Genomic DNA, 23454 nt, shown 5'->3' with positions numbered 1-23454 from the left:
ATTTGTAGTCACCAAAAATGTCGAATAAAAACTTATTGATGTAGATAGATTGGAAGGGATTTTGTTTTATCCTCCTGAGGATGAGAGACTTAGGTTGATGGATGGATTGGAAAGGATTTTGTTTTATCTTCCTAAGGATGAGAGACTCAGGTTGTTGATTAATCTCATACTTTATTTTGAGTCTTGTCTTCTTTTACTATTAAAACTCAGGTTGTTGATTTACGAGTTCAATGGTTCACTCTTGTTTTCTTTTACTATTGAAGTATTGGTGTGGATGGATTACATGTCCTACAATATCCGCACAGGACATTTTCACTGCTGAGAGAATTGTAATGTCCTTGTGGATAATAGGCATGCTCTGTTCATCTTTATTGTTCTCTGCTACATGCAGTGATGGCTACCTAATGATTGATTGGCCCCGAAGCATTGCTTGAGGCAACATGTTCAACATGGAAATTTATTTATTGTTGTGTATTGTAATTGTCAGTAGGTGTAAGCTATGTAACATCATAATTTTATTAACACATTGTTTATTCTGGACTCTAGGAGAAACTAGAGGACTGGCTTCGGAAGGGGAAGAAGCTAATTCAAGATGAGATAGAGAATAATGGCAAAAAATTTGACTTCTTCAACTGTAAGTTATATATTATCGTCTTTTTTTTTTTTTGGTTTTTTGGGTCCTTTGGAAGAGTTGCTTGTTTTCTGTTTTTTTTTTTTTAATTTCCTTGAAAGTATTGTTTTTCTTTATTCAGCTTTTCCCTTTTTTTATAGTTTTCCTGCTTGAGTTATATCGCAGGTGATGTAAATAAAATGTAGTGTAAATACGATATTTGCTTAAAGAGTCATGATGCTTTTAATATTATTATATAGCATGGTCATCGTGAGGAGCACCCTGAACTTTAGACTTAGCATATTATTTTCATTCTTCCTTTTGTCTTGCTTTATTCAGTCTAAACAGGCATTATTGTTGACTATGCTAATGCAGTAGCCAATATCAAGAAGGTCATGGAGAAAAATCCTTCGAAGCAAATTGGTACAAGTATTGAGACGATGTTGAAAACTGGAAGATTAGCAACTCAGACAGGTCTAGATTTGCAACAGGTATTGACTTGTTGTAAATAGGGCCTTATTTTAGTTCCACGACATCCGAATGATTTTGGAATTCAGAACGTGGGCTTCTTCTTTACTTCTGAATTTTCCCCCATTCTGATTCTCTATTTCTCACTCCTCTGTTTTGTCCTCCAGCAGTTTCTGCATGTCTGAACAGTTGCAACCTTGTTGTTCCTTTAGTTGGTTGAAACCTCAAGCATAACTTCACTTTAAACAGATCATTCATAATATCGTACACCGAGATAGTTTCAATAAAGTATAATTTTGTCTTATATAAAACTTTTAATCCATTTTGTGTTTGTAAATAAATTATTTATTTATTATTATTATTATTTTAAGAGGATTTAATTATTTTGGGTAATTCACTCTTAAAGTTTTGCCAACTTTATAGTTAAGAACCAAAATATGGAACTGGCTCAAAATTTTGCACATCTTTTATCTGATCTTAGTTTGTAATTTATTTTCTTAGGTCTCTCTAACTCTTGGATTTTTTGTTTCTTAGAGGGCTGGCTACACAGTTCAGGCAGAGAGGCTTAACTTTCTACGTTTCATCTCATTTTTTCGGGCTGTCCATCGAGGGGCTTCATTTGCCGGGCTCCGTACAACAAGTGTGAGAAAATTGCTACCCGAGTATGTATCTACTTGCTACTTTGGCAGCTACATACATTTTTGTCTCAACTGTAATCTGGATTTCTAATGTATGTTATAACAGATCTTGGGGTTTCCTTTGCCCTGTGCATACGCCTGATGGGGAGCCATGTGGGTTGCTGAACCATATGACTTCCACTTGTCGTAAGTGTATTTTTTTTCCCCTTCTATTATAAATTTTCTTTTTCAGTTGGTGGAAAATTTATCAAATTGTGTCTCTTCTTCTTTTTCCCTACGGACTTTGCCTCTATTGTTGGTTAGAGGTTTTTGGCTATAGGAAGAAAGCCTACCAATATGGTTCCGTTTTTAAATAATTATTTGCGTCTGAGCATTCATCCTTTATGGTTTCTCAAGTACCTAGTTAGAGACTTAGTTAACTTTTGGTTGTATAGGTTTCTTACACATTCCAATGCGAAAAGTTCTTAAAAGCTTCTCACTTTTGTGGTTTTGGTACCGTGCTTGATGCCCTTGTCAGGGGTTTTATGGGTGTTTCAGTAAGCTTGTGGACCATCTTTGAACTTCACCTCATTAACTCATCTTTTTTCTGTTTTTTTTATAAAAAACGTGTCTAGTGCTCATGATATTGGATAAATGCATAACTCTGGTTTGCAGATGCCATTTTCTGGATATTAGATTTTGAATTCTGAAGCATATTAAACAGATAGAATAAGATCTTCTCTTGAATGCCTTTAGAGCAGTCTTTTACTGCTGACTGGCCAATCAAGATTGTAATAAATTTATATGGCTCCAAGAGTAGTCATTCAAACTTTGGTGGAATCTTGCTTTGGGTTACCAAACAGTAACAGTTATATTTGGTTGTATAGGTGTTGACACGTTTTTTTTTTTTTTTTTTTTTTTGGGCCAAAAGCAGTCCTCAAAACTTCTCATTTTGTCAGAAAGCACAGTAAGTGCAAATAGCATGTAATATGCAGAAAACTTAGTTTTCTAATTCCAATTCTTACATACGAAAGTTTTGAACATCATGATTGTTGAAGAAAATAAATAAAAGAGGATCATTGTAGTTATAATTGTAATACCTATAGACTGAAATAAATAAAATAGGATCATTTGAGTTATAATTAAATTGTTTTGCATTCGGGGTGTTCTTTGGCAATATTATCAAGGTAGAGACTTTGTCAATGTATTTCAATCTATTTATTATTATTACTTTTTGTTTTTGAAAATTGAAAGGGTAGTCAATTAGAATCTGATTAGTAAGTGTCATCTATTAGAGATGGTAAAATCTATTGTGTTGAAAATAAAAGGTTTGGGGTCAGAACCCACTCACATGGTTGGGGAGGGGATTGAGTTGCGGTTATGCTAAATAATGATTAACAAAGAATAGAATTTGATGAGACAGAAATTATTGAAGCAGTTCTTTCATGAAAATGTCTCTCTCCCAAAGAAAAGAAACAAATCCCTTTTCATGTTCAATGTTTGCATTAACTCATGAAAAATCTTTTGAGATGTTTGAAGGAAAATGTAAAACGTATTGACAGTTAAAAAAATTGGACCGGTGTTCGGGAAAACTTTAGGAACTGGGTTCTAATTTAGATCTGTAGTAATTCACGCTCTATTCCTTTGCCAACCTGCCTTCTAAATTCAATGTGTTTCAGGAGTTGCATCATACTATGATTCCCGAGGAAATATCAGAGATTTTTCAAAGATGAGAACGTCTATTCTCAGGGTTCTGATTGGGGTTGGGATGATACCTTCATTGCCAAAGCTTGTTAAATCTGGTCCTCCTGCAGTTCTCTCTGTTCTTCTAGATGGCCGTGTTGTTGGTGTTATACCTTCAAGTGAAATTGAGAAAGTTGTTGCTCATTTACGGAGACTGAAAGTTTCAGCTGCTTCAGTGGTATTTTCATGTTTAATTCCATCTTAATTGCCTTTTTCTTCTTCCTCTTTATTGTGATCATTTTTAAAATTTTGTAGATTCCTGATGATCTAGAAGTGGGATATGTTCCTTTGAGCCTGGGTGGAGCTTATCCTGGTTTGTACCTGTTCACATCTCCTCCTAAATTTGTTCGCCCTGTCAGAAATATTTCTCTCCCTTCGGAGGAAAGTCAAAACATCGAATTAATTGGGCCATTTGAGCAGGTGAAGACAGTATATTCATTTCATATCTAAATACATGCATTCTTTGATTATTTTTTAAGATTATGTACTGATTTATATATTTTAGTTTCAAATGAGATACCAAATATTGACCTCTACTGAGTGCATTTGTCGTATTAGGTCTTCATGGAGATAAGGTGTCCTGATGGTGGAGATGGTGGAAGAAGAAATGCATTTCCTGCAACTCATGAAGAAATTCATCCCACTGGGATGCTAAGTGTGGTTGCTAATCTAACACCTTATTCCGATCATAATCAGAGCCCACGAAATATGTATCAGTGTCAGGTATTTCTTGCATGTTAGCAATCGTTCTTTTTAATTCACTCACAGTTGTTCTATCTGTCTTTTTGATGATTAATGCGTTACTTCTTTCATTTTCTATCTTAGATGGCAAAACAAACAATGGGTTTCTCTGTACAAGCACTTAAATTCCGTGCTGATCAGAAACTTTACCACCTTCAGGTCTGATTCAGGCTTCTTTGTTTTCTATTTATCTCCTGCTAGACTGTTTTGTTAAATCAGTTCTTAATAAACTGTAATGTATGGTTTTCCACTCTGTTGATTATTGTGTTTCCTTGCGTGTTTGCATTCTTTTCGCTGTTTGTTGCGTGCTGACTGCTCTACAATGCCTGGAATTACACATTTAACCATTTCTCATGGAAGGCAGCACTATAGCACGGTCTTGTAATTAACCTTCTACTGGTATTGGTGCTCATCTATGGAGAGAGAACTCTTTTGCATATTCTCTTCTTAATTGTATGCAATTTCAAAAAGGAGAAGACATTTTTATAAAAGGAAAGAAGCCACTGAGGCTTTCTTTATTTCCCTTATACATGTGTCAATGAAGAATTAAAATTTATATATATATTATTGACCAGAAAAAGAAAAGCCTTTTTTTTTCTTTTTGGCAACCAAGGAATATTTTTATCCCCTTTTTTGAAGTTGATGATAGAATGGGTGGATTGCAGTTTGAGCTGGGTTAAATGTTCTTTTATACCCAATAAAACTAATGATGTAGGATTATCCATAGAGATTAAGTTTGTTACAAGAATACTGCCAATCATACACTTGCACTTCCGGTGCAACCTCAGTGGTTCAACATATTTTTGAAATGACTAACTATTTTATTTAAATGGATCAATGTTGCATTCATTACTTTGTGTTGTCACTGTAATGTGTATTAGGATTTGTTCTCCATTTGGTCTGTTGTAACGAATATGCTCTTGGTCCTTCACAGACTCCTCAAACTCCCATTGTTCGCACTAACACTTATACAAAATACAGCATAGATGAATATCCAACTGGGACAAACGCAATAGTTGCAGTTCTGGCTTACACTGGGTAAGGATTTTAGAGGAGTTTATGTGCTGAGTTAATGATTATGGTATCATGGAGTTAATTTCTCTTCTTCATCTAGGTATGATATGGAGGATGCTATGATCTTGAATAAGTCATCAGTAGACCGTGGGATGTGCCATGGACAAATATACCAGGTTTTTCTTCTTCTTCCTTTTGTTGCTATGAAGTTTAGCTTTCTAATATATTTATCTACTTCTGAGGAAATAATTGATAATCAAAATATACTTAAAAAGGCATCATGGTGACAACCCACTTGCATCAGACCCACGTGCATCAGATATTAATATAATATATCGCGGAATATCCTCGTTGGTACCAAAAGATTAACCTGAAGGCACTGTTATCCCCTAAATGACTTTTTCTTTTTCCCCCTCACTTTTGGGCAGACGGAAACAATTGACTTATCTGATGACGGCAATAAGGTAGATCGAGGCCAGAAACTATTTAGACGAAACAAAGATGCTAAATCACTGCATTCTGTGATTGATTCAGATGGACTTCCGTATGTTGGACAGGTTTGCCATATGTTTTCCACTTTATACTTTCTATCTGTATAGCTTGATTAATTTTTATTTTTGTCCATTTTTATATTGACTGGCTGTTTGATATGCAACTCTCAGATGATACATCCGGGTGAACCCTATTGTAGCATCTACGATAAGACAACAAATTCTTGGAGAACCAACAGCCGAAAGGGTTCAGAATCTGTGTTTGTTGACTATGTTGCTGTCGATATGAAAAATAGCAAGAATCTTCCTCAGAAGGTAAGTTAATATTCTGTTATCCAGACCATGTATGCATAGAGAATAAGGTGCATATCAGTCAAATCAACTCTTCATTACGAGGGTGGGGTTCTTTTCTATGCATTATGTTGTTATTGTGCTGCAAGGTCTTGACATAAACTCCATTGTCACTGTCGTTGGATACTGTTCCACTGTTTACAACATGCTTCGCTAACAGTTAACATAGGATGACTCCTTTCTTGCATCACAAGTAACTGAACCTCCTATTGAATACGCTTTCTAATGATGAGTTCAGATATGTAATGGTTCAGATGCCCTTGGTCATTGTACATTTGTTCTGTTTACAGAATCAGCTGATTAGAGAATCAAGATCTTGTACTTAGGGAGAAAACAAAAAGCAATAATGATGAGCATGTATTTAGTTGAAAGTAGGGGTACTTCACTGTTTTAGTTGCAGTTATAGGTCATTGCTTGTTTAGTGTTTTCCATTTCTTTCCATCATGATGAATATTTTTTTCGCATGCTTAGATGTGTTGTGGGCTCATATTTCTCGCTTGCAGGCGAATATACGTTTTCGACATACTAGAAACCCTATCATTGGTGATAAATTTAGCAGCAGACACGGACAGAAAGGTGTCTGCTCTCAGTTGTGGCCTGATATTGATATGCCATTTTCTGGAGTCACGGGAATGCGTCCAGATCTGATTATCAATCCTCATGCATTTCCTTCGAGGATGACAATTGCAATGCTTTTGGAGTCTGTTGCCGCTAAGGTAGTACTCTCTGAAAGACATAATTTCATAGGCTAGATGTTTATATTATTTGATTATATTGTCTCTTTTCAGGAAGAGTGAGAATTGATGAAGTTTCAGTACATAACTTGGATAACAGCCTAGGGGTTCGTAGTTTTGGTAATGCTCATACCAGAGTTTTAAGAAAACGACAAAATATATATATATAGTCATCTTCAGGCAGTGACTTTTTTTAGGCATATGAATGACTGATTTATCTATCTAGTCCAGCTTTTCACCTATGTGGTATGTGATTGTGGACTTCCACCCACCCCAAGTATTGGCTCATACTTTTTCTTGGTGTGCCTTGAAAAAGAAACTGCCAATTTCTAGAGTCTAAGAAGTGCTTTCTTTGTTTTTTGCTATTTTAGACTAAGATAAAAGTTATATGGCTCAAGGAGCTGTTAAGAAGTTTATGAGAGAACAGGAGAACTGCGAGTGGGTGCCGTGCATGAGTGCTTTTATTAAGTATCTTGTAGTGAATTATTAGTTGCATATTATGCTTAGTGAGATGCTCAATTGTTTTGTCACAGGGAGGTAGCTTACATGGAAAATTTATGGATGCAACACCATTTGCAAATTCAGTCAAGAAAACTAATGGAGATACTGGGACTGATGAATCAAAATCACTAGTTGATGAACTCGGTGAAATGTTAAGGACATGTGGGTTTAATTATCATGGTGTAGAGGTATTGTATAGTGGGGTATATGGAACAGAGCTCACATGTGAAATTTTTATTGGGCCTGTCTATTATCAGCGGCTCCGGCACATGGTTTCAGACAAATTTCAGGTAGGAATTTTTTTAAAATTTTCTTAAATAATATCCTTGAGATTAGGAACAAGGTTTTTCTGGTTGTCAATATCAATAAACTGCATGTTGCCATATGCAGGTTCGCTCCACTGGAACGATGGACCAAATTACCCGGCAGCCAATAAAAGGAAGAAAGCGCGGTGGAGGTATTCGTTTTGGAGAAATGGAACGAGATTCATTGCTTGCTCATGGAGCAGCATATTTGTTGCACGATAGGCTTCACACATGTTCTGATTACCATGTTGCTGATGTGTGTTCCCTCTGTGGAAGTGTTCTTACAGCAACATTTATACACCCACAAAAGCGGGCAATACGAGAGATTGGCGGGCTACCCCCTGCAAGAGCTCCCAAGAAAGTCACTTGTCATGCTTGCCAGACAAGTAAAGGCATGGAGACTGTTGCAATGCCCTATGTTTTTAGATACTTGGCAGCTGAACTTGCTGCTATGAACATTAAAATAACCCTTCAGCTAGGTGACGGAGCCACGGCCTGATTATTGATTGTAGAGAGAGTATCATGTCAACACCTGGCTTTAGGAATCACACAGTCTGTCATTTCTTTTGATCTCTCGTGTTGTTGTACCTAGCCTTTTCAGTTTCTATGATCTTTGTCGGGTTTGTAATTTATGTCGAGCCTCAAGTGTAAAATGACAATTTTTGTCAAAGAGTTAGCACCTTTGTATGAGGAAAATCTTCTGAATCAAAATGACAAGCTTATCATGGTCTCTTTCTACGGTTTCTTATTTCCAAATAGACCCAAAGATTAATTAAAAACAGAGTAATATTAAAACTTGGGCTGTTGGGCTCGGGCTTCCTAAGTTTTTTTATTAGAATTTTGAATTTGTCAAGCAAATCTACTGAAATTTATAATTAAATTTTATCTGGAACTCCTTGATTGTTTGTTGGGGATGTATTTGCCGCAAACAGATAAACTATTCCTTAATTGATAAATCATAAAAATTTAGGGAGCCGGATGTTATTCTCCCAACACAAAACCCTCCTCAATCCAAACATATATAAGCCGCAACGGAACAGAGCCTCTACCAGTAGAGCGCAGCAGAAGGATTTTAAACTCCGAGCAGTTTCATCGGAAATTTAATAAAATGGGTCACAACAAGCCCAGGCGGTTCAAAAACCATCACTCTCATCGCGGTCAGTCCAGCAGATGCCATCAACCTGATAGGTTTTGCATTTTGCTCACTATTTTGTTGTAAGTGCTCTTTGTTTTAGCACCCAGTAGCTAATTCACTTCTTCTCTGAAGCAGGGAAGACGAATCTCTTCCACCTGATCAAGGTATCAATTCCATGGCATGAATTAACCGAGTAATTATTTGGTTGTTTTTTGAGATCTCTTTGTAAATTTTACGTGTTTAGTTACTGCCACGCCAGGCGTTTGATATATTACCGCCGTGATATTGCCTTTTTGAGTTTAGGAAGCTGACTGTGATTTTATTTTATCTTTTTTCATTTTTGTACTTTTAGCTCCTGAAGATGATCCACAAGTTCCCAAAGTTCAGCTCGCCATGTGGGTAAGCAAGATTATCAACCGATTTGGAGGATTATATCATTCTTTTTTCTTTTTTCTTTTTTTGGGAAAGGGATTGATTGGGTTTCTTCTTTGTTGGTTTATTAGGATTTTGGACAATGTGATGCAAAGCGATGTACGGGCCGCAAACTTGCAAGATTTAACCTATTGAAAGAAAGTATCTGCTACATTTCTCTTCCTCTCAATCATGGTTTAGTTGTTTATATTGCATACCTTTTACATTTCATGATATGATATTTAGGATTAAATTTTTTTTGCGAGTTTTAAGTAAATATAGTTGATTGCATTGTTTGCTTTGGCAATAGCTTCTTATTTATCATGTAGGAACTCAAGATAACTTGAATCCTTTATGGTATGATCCCTGCGTGAATGCAGCGCAGACATATTCTAATTTCATTAATTTGGACAATTTTATTATTTAATGCAGGAGTTACGGGTGAGTAGTGGGTTTGGGGGAATTGTATTGAGGTACTTTCAGCATCTTTTCTATCTTTATCTTTTGAACAGTCTAACTATTCCCCTTGATCAATGCTATCACCCATATCTTCTATTTATCATTCCAAACAGTTCCTGTTATTTATGCGTCTATGCTTGTTATCATCTGTGGTGTATCTCCTTTGGCAGCCCTGTTGGCACTCACTGTGTTTCAAAAGAAGATTACAGCTTGATAAAGAGAAAAGGGCTAGCTGTTGTGGATTGCTCTTGGGCGCGCTTGGGGGATGTGCCATTCGTGAAGCTGCGCTGTTCTGCTCCTCGCCTGTGTATGAACTTTGACTCTGTAAAAGATGAATACTGCTTAGGAGTACCTTGATTTGTGCCGGCTTTCATACAATTATTTCTTTGAATCACTAACAAGTTGGTGTGGATCTTTGGCCTAGTATGTATGTATGGCACAAACTTTATTCCTCCCTAATGTTATATGTCATAATCTTTTTTATTGTTACAACATACATACTCTTGGTGTCTCCAAGTTGCTGTGGTGAGCATATCAACATGTAACAAACTTTTGCTTTGCTTTAAATCGTATTTATATAATCATGGGAGTCTTATACATGTTTTACTTGTTTATTCTTTTATTTAAATTTTTTTTTTTTTAAAGATTTTCACAGTTCAAATACTATATTGAAGGTGATATTTTAATGTCCCCTGTCAACCTGGATGTAATTTAAACAAGCAGTGTATAATAGTAATCAATGGAAATAATTTTGATAACCAATTTCATAATCATTCCTCTTACTAAGAATTCTCTTTCCAACTCTCCATAATTTGATTAAGCACTTGGAATTGCAGTACCGTGGCTGGTAGCAGCAAATCCAGTAAATTATGGCAGACCTTGTGAACTCTCTTGTGTGGAGGCACTATCTGCTGCTTTGATTATATGGTAACAAATTTTTGTCCCTTTAATTTTATTTGAAACAGTTTGCTTTATGTGCTAATATTGTAAAACCTGACAATTCTTTTAATCATTTGTTTTTGTGTAACTTTATGTTGGCTCATACCATCTCAAATGTTGTTATAGCTTTGATTTTTAACAATTTCATGTTTTTGATGCTTTCATTAGTAAATCAAAACACATAATGATCATTATGTGCATAAGCATGTAGCTTATATTCTTTTGAGCCAACCAATTGCAATTTAGTTTCTGATTCTAATCTATGTTTATCATATATATTTTTGAAAAAAGTCAATAAATATTTATTCAATGTTTCAACAGTGGGGAAGAGGAAACTGCAAACTTGTTACTAGGCAAGTTCAAGTGGGGTCATGCGTTCCTTTCCCTCAACAGGTAATTAGTGCTTCTTCTTTTTTTTTTTTCGGGTTCCTGGTTTGAGAAGGATAAAAAGCTCATTCTCTTTTCAACCGTGTAATGCAAATTTGTTATTAGCTAGTTGAAACGTGAAAATGGCCTATTGGAGTGTGTGGAGTTTTGCATCCATATTCAGAAATTGTTCTCAAGTAGTCTTTACCTTGTGCTGTTCTTCTTTCGTTCATTATTTATCATCTTTCTTTTTTCTGTCAGTAATAAACTTACAGCACATCTAATAAATGCAGGGAACTGCTCAAGGCGTACTCCAAATGTGAAAATAGTGCTGATATAATTTCAGTTCAAAATGATTGGCTTTCCCAACAAAGTCGAGTTCCAAAGGTTCCTTCAGATGTAGAAGGTACTCTTTTGGCCATTTTGAAGAAAATTAAAGAGCATTGTAGGTTTAAGGTCAATAATCTCAGTAAAATAATCATGTTTTTATTCTGCTGCCATAGGAGTTGACAGCAATGAAGATGAAGCCTCTTCTGATGCCTCCGATGATGTGCTTCCCCCACTTGAAAAAAATATGAATCACATGAACTTACTTGAAAGTGACGGAGAAGAAAGTGAGTAGAGAAGCACGTACATGGAGATATACAAAGAAAAAGATGCTGATAACTTATCCATCAATGGAGTCATATAAACAGGATTCCTATGTACTATGGTATCATATGTCTTTATCCCCCCCCCCCCCCATATCATACGTATTTTTGGTTTTAATGCATTATAATTTTCTTTCTTTTGAATCCTTCTGCTCTTATCGAGTTGCAGATAAATTCAAGGGTTTTGACTGCCTGTCATAGTTTTTCTCTTTTACTGATTATGGTGGAGGTCAAAGAGCATTGAGAGAAAGTTTAAAGATGTATTTTCTTGTTTGTGTAGACGGTTGTATAATACGAGCTCAGTATTGGTACTAAAATGTATGTCAACTAGTAACTTATATTGTCCTTTTTTTTTCCTCCTTCAATATTAGACCCGTTTGGGGCAGCTGCCCCTAGAATTGGTCTGGGGAGCAGCTGCGCAGTGGCAGCGCAGCGGCCCCAAACGGGTCTATTCTTAACTCAGACACCATTAGAAGTTTGACTGCAGGACTAGAGCCCAGGGAAGCCACCCAGCGCGCCCCTGAGCTAGACCTTGGCTTCAAATAGTAACGTTAATTGTGATATAACCTCAATTGTGTGAAACGTCAAAACTTCGTCACATATATTATCACTTGAGCCTTTTGTCTTGTTATTTGTACTAGTTTTTATCGCATCATTAACATTATTTGTTGTTCAATATTAATGGTGATTATGTTTGTAATAACAACTACATGTATAAGCTTAATATATTAATACAAAATTACTATCATAATGATGCAGAGCAAGAAATCTTAATTTGATTGAAATTTAAAATATTTAAAAATATTTTAATTAATTTATATTTTGTTTGAATTTGATTGCTAGTTTTATTGTTTAGACATTGTTTATTTGAATTGTATTCTTGATTTAGGTATGAGTTTTATTGAAATAATTTTTTTAGTCAAATTAAGATAATTTGTAGTTAGTATAAATAAGTGTTTTTGTAGCTTTTACTTATTATTGATTATTTCTTAATATAAACTTTATATTTGATTATTTTGATAATATTTTTCAATATTCTGTGAAATCAATGGATCTTAACTTTAAGTTTATGAGATTTTTTTAAATTAACGTGAATTTATATCTTTTTTTATTTAAGTATTTTTAAGAATCAACGGACTATTAGAATATTAAGCTTTCGTTATATCACATAACCACTAATTAACCTATAAAAAAATTATTTAAAAGTAAGTAATTTTCGTTTAGAAACTTCCTCGATGAAAAAAAACGTTTCTTCTAGAAACTTCCTTATGGAGATTACGCTTCGTCTCCAAGCACGTGAGGCGCGACGTGAAACAACTGCCACCATGGGTACAACAATAAGGGCATTTTCGGAATTCAAAGGCAATAAAATCACTGATCGTCTCGTGCCTTTTTTATTTTTCGGTCTCTCTTAAAACGAGCACGCAGGCGCTCAGCTGAAGAAACAAAACAAAGCAAAAGAAATAAAAACCCTAAAATATAATTCTAAAAATTCCGTCAAAAAGATCAAAAATAATATCCATACTAAGCCCATTTTTTTTATTTTCGTTTCTCAAAATCGTCTCATTATTAATTTCATTTTCTCTGTTTTCGACAAGTTTTTTTTTTCAATTTCAGGAAAAATGATAAAACGGCGCGCCGTCGAAGTGTAATTGAGGGTTTTTTATTTCTTCTTTGCTTTTGCAGCAGCTAATAGTTGGGTTATAGAGTGTGTTTAACTGGGCAAGATTAGGTTTTGTTGATGTGTGTTTTGTCTTTCTTGTTGTGTTCTCTAATGGTTGGTTTTGTGTTGTGAAATTTAGGGTTTCACATATTCACTTATCTCTCTTTTCGTCATTTCAGTCCTCGAAGCAACAAATACTCTCTGTGAGTTATCTTTCTCCTATCTCTTCTTTTATGGGTTTGATTTAGATTTATTTTAATTTGTTTGCATGCATTGTAAATTTGGGGTTTCTTCCTTGAAATTTTGGGATTTTATTATTGAATTTAGAGTTTATTTATTCTGTATTAGCATTTTCATTGGGATTTTGTAATTGATTTTACTCGTGAGATCTTTTTTCAGGTTAATTTTGTAAAGTTGTGTAATTTTGTTGCATATTGTAGTATTAGTGATGGAATCAGGGTTTAGTTTACTCGAGATTAATGGTTTAATTATTTCTTGGGTTTGATGAGGAATTTATGTGTTGAGGTATTCATCTTCTGCATTGAGCTTTGTTCATAATTTGTCATGTACACTTTAGTGAGCTTCAAGTGTAAAAAGATTTTCAGAAAACTTGCTCTTTTGCTGGGGTTCCTTTGTAAACTTATTAAGAAGTTTCTTTTCTATAGCATTCTGGTTGACAGCGATGTTTGTTTGTCTTATTTAATTTTGATATATTTATCTGAGAGGTTCAATAGTTCTACACTTCTTTTTATGTTCCATAAGCTGAGATAATCAAGCCATGATATGATGAGTCATTTCTGAATTCTTCTGTGGGTTTCTTGTATCTAGATAATTGCTTTATGGGTGAACAATCAATTGTTATCCCCGCACTCTATAGTTTGTAATGTTGTTCCTTTTGGGTGCTGTGTTGTTTATGTTGGTTTTTTTAATGAGATTTCCTTCAAGTGGCTGATTGCATATAACACCATTTGATTTATCAGGGTAGTGAAAGTGAGAATATTAGTGGGGGAAAATGTCATCTCCGTATCCGATTCTTGATAATCGACCAATTGATCAGTGGAAGGTTACAGAACTAAAAGAAGAGCTAAAAAGGCGGAAGTTGAAATCCAGTGGTAAGAAGGATGATCTGATAAGACTTTTGGATCAAGCCATTCGCATTGAAAGGGAAAATGCAGAGAAGGAAGCCAGGAAGGTTGCCGAGATGGAGGCAGCAAAGGATGCATTTCATGGTGCTAATATCACTAGCCAACCAATAGTTGAGGTGAAAGATGCAGAGGTGTCAGTTGGTTCTGAAACAGCTAAAGATGTTCTGGATGTTGATGCTAAAAGAAATGAAAAGGTGGAAAATGTTGTGGTTCAGCTTGACATCAACAGTTTTGCACCTGGATTTGGTCCCGGAGAACATCAAGAAAGGGACATACGAGGTGATAACAATGAAAATGTTGCCGCATTGGGTCAGGAGAAATTTCAAGAAGGGGACATGACAGGTAGCATTAATCCTGCTAGAGCAGATGATGAGTTGGGTTTCCAAGCAACTACTGTGGAGACCAGCACCAAACTTACTGAGAATGTGCTCACAGAAGTTGCATTGAGTGGGCATACCACAGTTACTGAGAGTGTGGTAACAGAAGTAGCTATGAGTGGGCAAGAGTTGCAGAACTCTGGCACGCATAGGGAAAATGTGAATACAAATATTCAGCTGGAGAATGAGGATTCAAAGCCCCAGCTGGAGAATGAGGGTTTAAAGACTCCGCACAGAGAGGACGTGCTGGACGCTACTGCTCCAGAAAATCAGGTATCTGAGGTCAGCGCTATTTTAGGGTCTCAAGTAAAATCTGATTCTATTTCTACTGATTCTATCTCAATTAATGAAAAGATTGAACTAAAGGATAATATAATTGCTGATAATGTCAAATTAGAACTAGATGTAAATAAATCGGGGATGGTGGAACCATCATCTGGCAATGTTACCGCAGTTGGTGGTGAATCACATCCGATGGATGTTGAAGATCCACTTGAGGAGAAGGCATCTGTTGATGAGAAAGATGACAACATTGCTACAATTGCAGTCATGGGCAAGAAAATTGATAGTGTAGATATGGGGTATTCTGAAAAGTTAAATTTAGACAGAAGTTCTGGTGATGACTCAATGGAGGATGATGTCCTGGAGAGTAAACAGATTGATTCCAAGGATAGTTCTGATGAAGTGAGAAATAGGACTGAGAAAAATGATGTTCCTGTTGTGAAGGAGGAAAGTCCTGTTGATGTTGTGGGAGATGGTTTATCTGCAGATATTAAACATGCCGATGTTGACGATAAAAGTTGTCCAGTTATACCTGCTGAGAAAAGAAAAATCAATGGTAAGTTTTGCTTTCAGGGTGTGATCTTGTTTTATGAATATATAATGGCAAATAATACCTTCTGTGTGGTATTGCTGCCCTCTCCACCTTACTAATTTTTGTCGTTTTTTGCTGTTGGTTTTCCTTGACAAAGGCCTACATCTTCTTATGATGTAGAATTACATAATATGATTTTTTTTTTTTTCATGTAACTTGAGTTTACGGAAAATTTGCTACAGATTCTTTCCCATTTCTTGGTCATATAAGTTTGTCTGAATTTTAGATGAGGCACAAGCAGTAGTTCCGACTATTGGTGATTGGATAGGAGTAGCTTTCTTCTGGAAAAATACAACTTTTGCTCTGCTGTTTATGTTAAAGTTTTCAAATTCCCTCTCCTTTTAATTGGAAAGAAATTAAAGTTATTTGGTTTCATTGGTTTCTGATGAATAAAATTCAGTTTTATTTTGTCTACGTGTCTTGACAAATTGCTTCACAGATCAAGAGGCTGTGGGAAACAATGAGCCTTCAAAGAGGCAACGGAGATGGAACTCTGAAAGCCTCAAACTACCTGAGCAGCAAAGCACTACACCCAGCTCTACACCAAGGGACACATTACAACCATCTATGAAACGCAACTTTTCTAGATCTGATTCTGCAGTCAGTGATGATACACCAAAAGAACGTATCGGTGAGTTGTCATTCTTCATATTGATAATATATTCTATCCTTTTCTATAACGGTCTAAACATTTTCTATATTGTAAATTGGCAGTTCCTCCATCACCAAAGTCTCCAACAAACTCCCTCAGGATTGATCACTTTGTGCGTCCGTTTACACTGAGAGCTGTGCAAGAGCTTCTAGGCAAAACTGGAACTTTTACAAGTTTCTGGATGGACCATATCAAAACCCATTGCTATGTTACTGTAAGACTTCTAATATCTTATGTTAGGATACGTTGGTTCTTCTTGTTGTAAAATTCTCTCCTGTTAAGATACTTGGATTGTCTTTGTTTTGTTCATCTGTATTGCTGTACTACCAATTAAATTAATCTAATTATTGTTGCTTGGAAAATTACTTTGATGATGCAGTATTCATCTGTTGAAGAAGCAATAGAGACTCGCAATGCTTTGTACAATATTCAATGGCCACCGAATAACGGTGGACGCCCCCTAGTTGCTGAGTTTGTCGATCCTCAGGAAGTAAAAATGCGTACGGAGGCTCCTCCTCCGTCACCTGCTGCACCTGTTAGTACGGGTTCAGCTGCTCCTGCTCCTGCTGCAGCACCCACCTCGCAGCCTCAGCCTTCACCACGCCAACCTGCAGCAAGACAGCAGCTTCCACCCCCTCCAACTCTGCCACCTCCACCTCCCATATCGAACCAAGCCCCAGCGAGAGAGCGGTTCACTCTTCCACCCCCTCCCCCGCTGCCTGAGAAACTTGACCCACCAATTGTGACTCTGGATGATCTATTTCGGAAAACTAAGGCAACGCCGAGGATCTATTACCTGCCTTTGTCAGAAGAACAAGTTGCCGCAAAACTTGAAGCTCGGAGTAAAAGTTCCAAGCAGTAGGGATCAGGCTATCTAATCTATATCCCTGGCTGCTCCATATTCTAGCTGAGATAATGGTAAGAACTAAGAAAGTATCACATGAAAAAATTGCGTCTTTGCAGGTCTGCAGGTGTTTTCCCATAGGGAGGAAATATTCCAGCTGAGCAGAAGGAATTGGTTTGATGATGGATTAGTGTTTTCTGAAGTGTGCTTTAGGTTGAGGGTCATGTTTTCATTTAGTGGTAGAACCCTTCAAATTGAGAGCTCTCTTTATGAATGGATCGATTCACCTATGGTCATGTCATGTTTTCCAGAGTTCCCTAGTTTTATGGACTTGTTATATTGTTAGAATCTAACTTTTGTATTGGTGTTTTATTATGAGTTTTGGACCTCTTTTGTAGATTCTACAGACTGATTATGATCACTGTATTAGCTTTTTGAACTGAGTATTGAAATTTATCATCTGGAGCAGCATACTTCTAGTCCACTATTAGCCGTTTTTCATGGGTTTGTTATGACTGTTTTAATCTTATTTTGATTCATGATCGTTTACATGAAATGCCATTATGCCAATGCTTCCTACCCTGTAATGGTGCAAGGAATGATGATGAATAGTTAGTAAATAACGAAAAATACCATTGTTATTTTCTTATTTGTTACAAATTTGAGCCCATCGAACGCTATGTAGAGAAAGCATAAAGCTCTCTTGCTCGAGATGTCGAGCCAAGTCTTTTTACATAAAAAAAATAAAAATGATTGTAGAAATCAACCATTTTTCTTTTTTTTTTCTTTTTAACAGAATATGTATATTGGAATTAGAAGAAATTTTGATATTTATAATAAGTTTATTACAATATAATTTAAAATTTTATTCTCTTCAATATTAAACGGAAATCTTTCACCTATGTTAATAAGAGAAATATCTACTTTTACTTGATTGAAAGAAGAATGATTGAAATCTCATGAGATGTGAGAAAAATAATTTAACATAGACCAAATCTCAGTGGCAACAAAATTCAACCCTATTTCAGGATATGTCTTGTTTAACTTTGAAAGTTTATTTATTTATCAGTTAATTATCTATGAGTGACATGTTTTAAAAAATTTTTAAAAAAATGACATGTTTTAAAAATATTCGAGTAGATGGCAAATCGTTAATTTTAATGTAAACAGTAAATTAATTAAAGAATGACTTTTTGTCCCTAGAATTAATGTTTTTGTCCCTATAATAACTACAAAATGACATTTCTAACCCTACAATTAATTACAAAATATGTTTTTACCCCTACTCAATTATTTTTATTTTTTAAATAGAAAAATTATAAAAAAATATATCTAAGTGTAATTTGATTAAATCATACAATGTTTTTAGAAAAAAAAATCTTGTTGAATCAAACAAAATTTTCTTATTAAATTTAATGGCAAAGTTTGATCTACAAACTGCTGGTGATCGAGTTTTATTATGTATTTGAATTGATATTGAAATTTATTATGTTGCTGCAGCATTGGTTTAATAATAAGATGAGTGTTTCATGCATTTAACACTTGTAACTTTTAATCAAGTTTTGATTCATGGTCATTAAAATAGAGATACTCAGATAATATTATATACTTAATGGTGTGAAATTGTTATTCATCTAGTCCCAATGCTTCCTACAAGCTACCCGCCAGGAAGTTGTACTCTCAATCAAGGGATATTGAATAAGAGTCGCAATTTTAAACCCATTTTGTCGCATCAAAAATGCCATTGATGGTTTGAAAACGTTAGTAGTAATAAGCAAGGATGATAAAAGAAGCTTTATTCATGGACATAAATTTTAGGTTATGCTGAGGCAATTTCATCCCATCAAACTATTGATGCCTGCTATGCTAACGTTATCATTTTGTTTGGAAATTTTTGGCATGGCAGACTAAGGTGGCGTTTGTTTTTTTGTCTGAAATCTAAATAGACCCGAATTAGTCTGAATTCTGAATAGGTCTGAATGTCTGAATCTGAATAATATGTTTGTTTTTTCGTCTGAATCTCGGAAAATAAATATTAAGTTGTTTGTTTTTTTCAACTTAAAAAGCTGAAAATATGTACTTTTACATTTGTATCCTTATTAAATTTGAATGTCAAATAAATAATATATTAAATACCACAATATTTTAACATTTATAAGTAAAACTATATTCAAGTGAATAGATAATTATTTTAGAATTTTAATATATAAAATACCATAAATTTTAAATTTTATCGTATATAATATAAGAAATAAAAAACAGGGATATTTTTATGTAGGGTAAATATTTATGGGTGAGTTTTGGGATAGACATGAAAAATAAATTATAACAGAGATATTTTTGACATTAGTAAGTAATTGACTTAATTTAGATTTCTCTATTAAGTAAAAAGCCAAAAAAATTAGCTTATTTTATTAAGTCAAAATTATCTAAAAAGTCTCATTAAGTTATAAAAACAAACACCTCTAATTAACTTAATTAATTAAGTTAAGTTACTTTAAGTCATTAAGTTAAAAAACAAACACCACCTAAGTGTTTGTTGATACGACTCATGTAATGACCAGTAATTATCATAAGTGTTTATTTAATCATATTAGTTTTTTTTTCTTTGGTTTTTTTAGCAAATCTTTTAAAAATTAAAATCTTAAGCAAAATTATAAAATCTTTTGGTAAAAATTACACTTATAAAAATTATACTAATAAAAGCTCTATCTAAAAAGGTACACCAAACGAAGCATAAATCATGTTTTCTTTAACTTTATAATTAAGCAAAATTTATATCATTCCACAAATATATGTTCATTCAAATAAAAGTAGCCTACATACCTTTTAGTCTTAAAGAATAATAATAAGAAGTGATGATTGATAAGGAGTTGCTAATAGTGGATAAAGATGATTGGTATTAAGAATTATGAATTCATAAGAATAAATAAATAAACATTATTTTTAATATAACTAAAAACATATGGTATCAAAATATACACCAAATGTGATAACGTATAAAATTTAATATATTTTAATTAAAAAACATTATACACCACACTACCAAAAAAACCAAAATAAGAAATGTCTTAGGTTATATTTTAAATTTTGCAAAATTTTAAATATTAGTAACTATCTAGAAATTATTTATATTTTATCAAATTTTTGTGTTCAAAATTCCAGTTAAAAATTAAAAATAAAAACTAAAAGAAGAACACGCGAATTGCACGTGTTCATTGCCCTTCAGGAGCAGCGATAAAGAAACCCTAGACGAGTATAAATCTGCTGCATCTCCGCTTTTAGGGCTCGTTTGTTACTTTGCCGCCTCCCGCAAAGTCTTTTTGGTGTAAGCTCTAAACCAAACCCTAAAGCCCATTTCATGTTTTTCTATTGCCTCTAAATTTTCTGTGTCATCTGATTTTCCAGGCAACCAAACAGTCGAAAATGGTTACAAGCAAGAAGACGGTAAGATTCCTGTTCACTTTCTATTGTTTTACTCACTTCGGCTAACGCTATCACAATCAATTTTTCACTGGGTTTTTTGTATTCATTATTGCAGAAGAAGACTCATGAGAGCATCAACAACAGGCTTGCTCTTGTGATGAAGAGTGGCAAATACACTCTTGGTTACAAAACTGTTCTTCGATCTCTCAGAAGCTCTAAGGGTTAGTTCCCCCCCTCCCCCCCGGATGAGCTTTGGAATTGAAAGTTTGTTTTCTATTATAAAGCTTAGATTTTTTATTTGAGATTTTTGTGGGTTGTTGATTTTTTGACAGGAAAGTTGATTCTTTTGTCAAATAATTGCCCACCGTTGAGAAAATCAGAGATTGAGTACTATGCTATGCTTGCTAAAGTTGGTGTACACCACTACAATGGAAGTAAGTGCTATTTGTGTTTGCTTTTGTTTATGCTTTCTTTTATTTTATTTATTTATATATATATATTGTTGATTTGGATGCTGTCCCCTACTCCCCTTGTTGTTGTGTTGCCATTCTGATTTCAATACCCACTTGGTAATAGGTCAAAATTGTTCTAGAATTTAGTGTAATTATGCATTTTTTTTCTACTGTCACAGTTATATGCTAGTTTGCTTGGTATCATGAAATGGGAGAGAGATGCATATGAAAATATTGAAAACTATAATCCTTTTGGAGATAAGAAATTTGGATTGCATGGATTCAAAATGAGTTGTTTCACAATTTGTATTTACTTGGGTAGCTTTGTGGAGTATAATGGGTTTTTATTTGATGTGCATTTTATTGTTTGGAACTGAATTAATGTTTTGCAAGTTTCACGGTTTGTCCCTAAATGTCTATTTGATCTGCTTGCTGTGGCTTTTTATAATCATAACTCTTTGTATTAGCATTTTATCTCTTCCGCTCTTTGGTCAAAAACTCTGCTTGGCTGATATTATATGTCTCACTTGATAACTATAGTTTAGTTATCATTTATTCCTTTGGTGATATTTAATTGACATTACATATTTGTTTGATAATTTTCTAGACAATGTCGATTTGGGAACAGCATGTGGAAAGTACTTCCGTGTGTCTTGCTTGAGCATTATCGATCCAGGTATGATCTGACATTGTGTTATCAACTCTGCTCTATAATTGCTGATGAGTACTGCGCTTCTATGGGAATTAACTATTACGTACTCTGTTTCGCAGGTGATTCTGATATCATCAAGTCACTTCCGGGAGAGCACTGAGCCTGATTCAGAGTTCAAACCTGCATCTTAGTGTTCTGATTGTTTAATTGTGGAATGCTGTTTCTCAATTGAAATTTTCTTTTGAACATCCTCGAGATACACTTTCTTATATAGTCCAATTTGGAATGTCGTGCTGAATGTTTTGTATGTTTTTAATTCTGCAATTTTGGATCTATTAACCTTTGCTCACGTCTTGATTTATTGTTGTACCGGAGTTTTAGGTTCTATGAACTTATTATATTTTTAGAATCTAGCTTAGAATTTCAGTTGTTCATATAAAATTTAAAGAAGGTATTGGTTGAGATGTTTTTGAGTCGATTAAATGATAATTAACTTAGTGTAAATCATAAAAATGGTAATTACGTATTAACCATACTTTGCTTCAAAAGTGCACATAGCAACATCATATCCAAAATTCGATATGAAACTGCAAATTCACAAGTATCACAAGTAAATTTGAGTGCATAATTAGTGTAGACTGAAATATGCACCATCAGGGGGGCGTCTCATGGTAAACAAAAGAAATATCCTAGTTAGGCTCGTCAAAGCCCAGTGTTTGGGCCGGGTTACCCGGGGTTTGGACCTCTTTGGGACGGGTAAAACAGTTATTCAGATCTGGATTCATGCCTGGATTTTTCACATGAAAGTTAAATTAAGGTGGCCTTTGTTTTTTTGTTTGAAATTTGAATAAATTTGAATTAATGTAAATTTTGAAAGAGCTAAATGTCTAAATTTAAATGGCATGTTTGGCTTTTTCTCTGAATCGTTAAAAATAAATATTAAGTTGTTTGCTTTAAGTTAAAAAATTTGTAAACTAATATTTTTACATGTATGTCCTTACAATTTATAAACGTTAAATAAAAAATAAACATCTCAAATAATATAAATAAGATAATAAATTATCATAACATAAATCATATTCAATCGAATACAATTATTTAATATTCTATATTATATATGTTAATCAATTTTATTATGGTTTTTGATGTTTTTATATGAAAATTTTTGTAAAACATTATGGAGATAAATAATGCTAATTTGAAGAAAATAAAAAAAGATAAAAATCATAATAATCTACCAAACTACCACTATATATTACACAAGTTATATAGAGATGGATAATATTGCTAATTATTATGTTTTATTTAGGTAAGGATGAAAATTAATTAATTACATAGGGATGTTTTGGAGAATATTTTGTAATGATATCATTCAGACTTTTAGATTAAGTATAAAGTTAAAAAAAATAGCTTAATAATTTAATGACTTAATGGTTAAAATTTTTTATTAAGTTGAAAAAACAAACAGACTTAATGACTTAACTAATTAAAATTAAGTCAATTAAGTCATTAAGTAAAAAAAAACAAACGGCCCCTAAGTTTGGCACCTCCCAGGCAGGAGTTAAGTCGAGCTTCCTCCACCTGCATATTCAAACTGAATTTAAAAAAAAAAACTGCAAATTTTACACAAAATAATAAATTAAAATTATTTTAATCTACTTTCTACTGCTTAAATTCATTCAATCTCTATCAAAATTTTAAATTCAACAACATAATAATCTCCAAATAAATCTAAATAGTTTATCATAGTTCATAATCATGATGCTAATTATCGGTATAACATATGAAAATTCCAAAATGTCTAACAACTAACAAAATAATTCATAAAAGAGTC

The 23454-nt window shown here is 34.1% G+C and overlaps 4 protein-coding genes across 7 annotated transcripts in view; all 4 read left to right on the top strand.

Annotated features, from left to right (window-relative positions):
- Positions 1-8307, top strand: part of LOC102611701 (DNA-directed RNA polymerase I subunit 2) — a 12719-nt gene extending 4412 nt beyond the window's left edge. Inside the window, exons 13-28 of one of the 3 annotated variants that reach the window (XM_052444264.1) lie at positions 547-634; positions 986-1101; positions 1613-1740; positions 1823-1902; positions 3375-3616; positions 3694-3858; positions 3997-4161; positions 4264-4338; positions 5114-5217; positions 5294-5369; positions 5622-5750; positions 5856-5999; positions 6539-6751; positions 7303-7560; positions 7661-8107; positions 8164-8307. In XM_052444264.1, the coding sequence (XP_052300224.1) occupies positions 547-634; positions 986-1101; positions 1613-1740; positions 1823-1902; positions 3375-3616; positions 3694-3858; positions 3997-4161; positions 4264-4338; positions 5114-5217; positions 5294-5369; positions 5622-5750; positions 5856-5999; positions 6539-6751; positions 7303-7560; positions 7661-8074 (2397 nt within the window). In that variant the 3' untranslated portion in view covers positions 8075-8107; positions 8164-8307. Of the gene's footprint in view, positions 1-546; positions 635-985; positions 1102-1612; positions 1741-1822; positions 1903-3374; positions 3617-3693; positions 3859-3996; positions 4162-4263; positions 4339-5113; positions 5218-5293; positions 5370-5621; positions 5751-5855; positions 6000-6538; positions 6752-6823; positions 6890-7302; positions 7561-7660 lie in introns of those variants that run through there. The other 2 variants (XR_003065349.2, XM_006464224.4) reach the window with 2 other exon arrangements.
- A 288-nt stretch (positions 8308-8595) lies between these two features.
- LOC102612199 (uncharacterized) lies at positions 8596-11880 on the top strand. Of its 2 annotated transcripts, XR_008056486.1 has the most exons (11): positions 8596-8763; positions 8846-8874; positions 9063-9109; positions 9214-9281; positions 9556-9594; positions 9751-9887; positions 10417-10507; positions 10841-10912; positions 11179-11291; positions 11389-11597; positions 11705-11880. XR_008056486.1 is itself a non-coding variant. In XM_052444266.1 (10 exons), the coding sequence occupies exons 1-10, from the start codon at positions 8684-8686 to the stop codon at positions 11505-11507; spliced, it is 795 nt and encodes a 264-aa protein (XP_052300226.1). In that variant the 5' UTR covers positions 8596-8683; the 3' UTR covers positions 11508-11880. The 2 variants fall into 2 exon arrangements, 1 of the variants encoding a protein (XP_052300226.1); XM_052444266.1 differs by having other exon boundaries at positions 11389-11880.
- Positions 11881-12926: 1046 nt separating this feature from the next.
- On the top strand, positions 12927-17563 carry LOC102612499 (uncharacterized). The gene is made up of 5 exons (XM_006464227.4): positions 12927-13401; positions 14179-15558; positions 16034-16225; positions 16309-16460; positions 16626-17563. The coding sequence occupies exons 2-5, from the start codon at positions 14211-14213 to the stop codon at positions 17106-17108; spliced, it is 2175 nt and encodes a 724-aa protein (XP_006464290.1). The 5' UTR covers positions 12927-13401; positions 14179-14210; the 3' UTR covers positions 17109-17563.
- A 2728-nt stretch (positions 17564-20291) lies between these two features.
- LOC102612801 (60S ribosomal protein L30) lies at positions 20292-21969 on the top strand. The gene is made up of 6 exons (XM_025093639.2): positions 20292-20418; positions 20499-20537; positions 20632-20737; positions 20849-20950; positions 21576-21644; positions 21740-21969. Exons 2-6 carry the CDS (start codon positions 20517-20519, stop codon positions 21778-21780), a joined length of 339 nt encoding a protein of 112 aa, XP_024949407.1. The 5' UTR covers positions 20292-20418; positions 20499-20516; the 3' UTR covers positions 21781-21969.
- The last annotated feature ends 1485 nt before the right edge of the window (positions 21970-23454 follow it).

This window comes from Citrus sinensis, chromosome 7 (assembly GCF_022201045.2).
Source record: "Citrus sinensis cultivar Valencia sweet orange chromosome 7, DVS_A1.0, whole genome shotgun sequence".
Classification (NCBI taxonomy): domain Eukaryota; kingdom Viridiplantae; phylum Streptophyta; class Magnoliopsida; order Sapindales; family Rutaceae; genus Citrus; species Citrus sinensis.
Note: the sequence above shows the minus strand (reverse complement) of the source record. Positions and strands in the feature narration are given on the sequence as shown.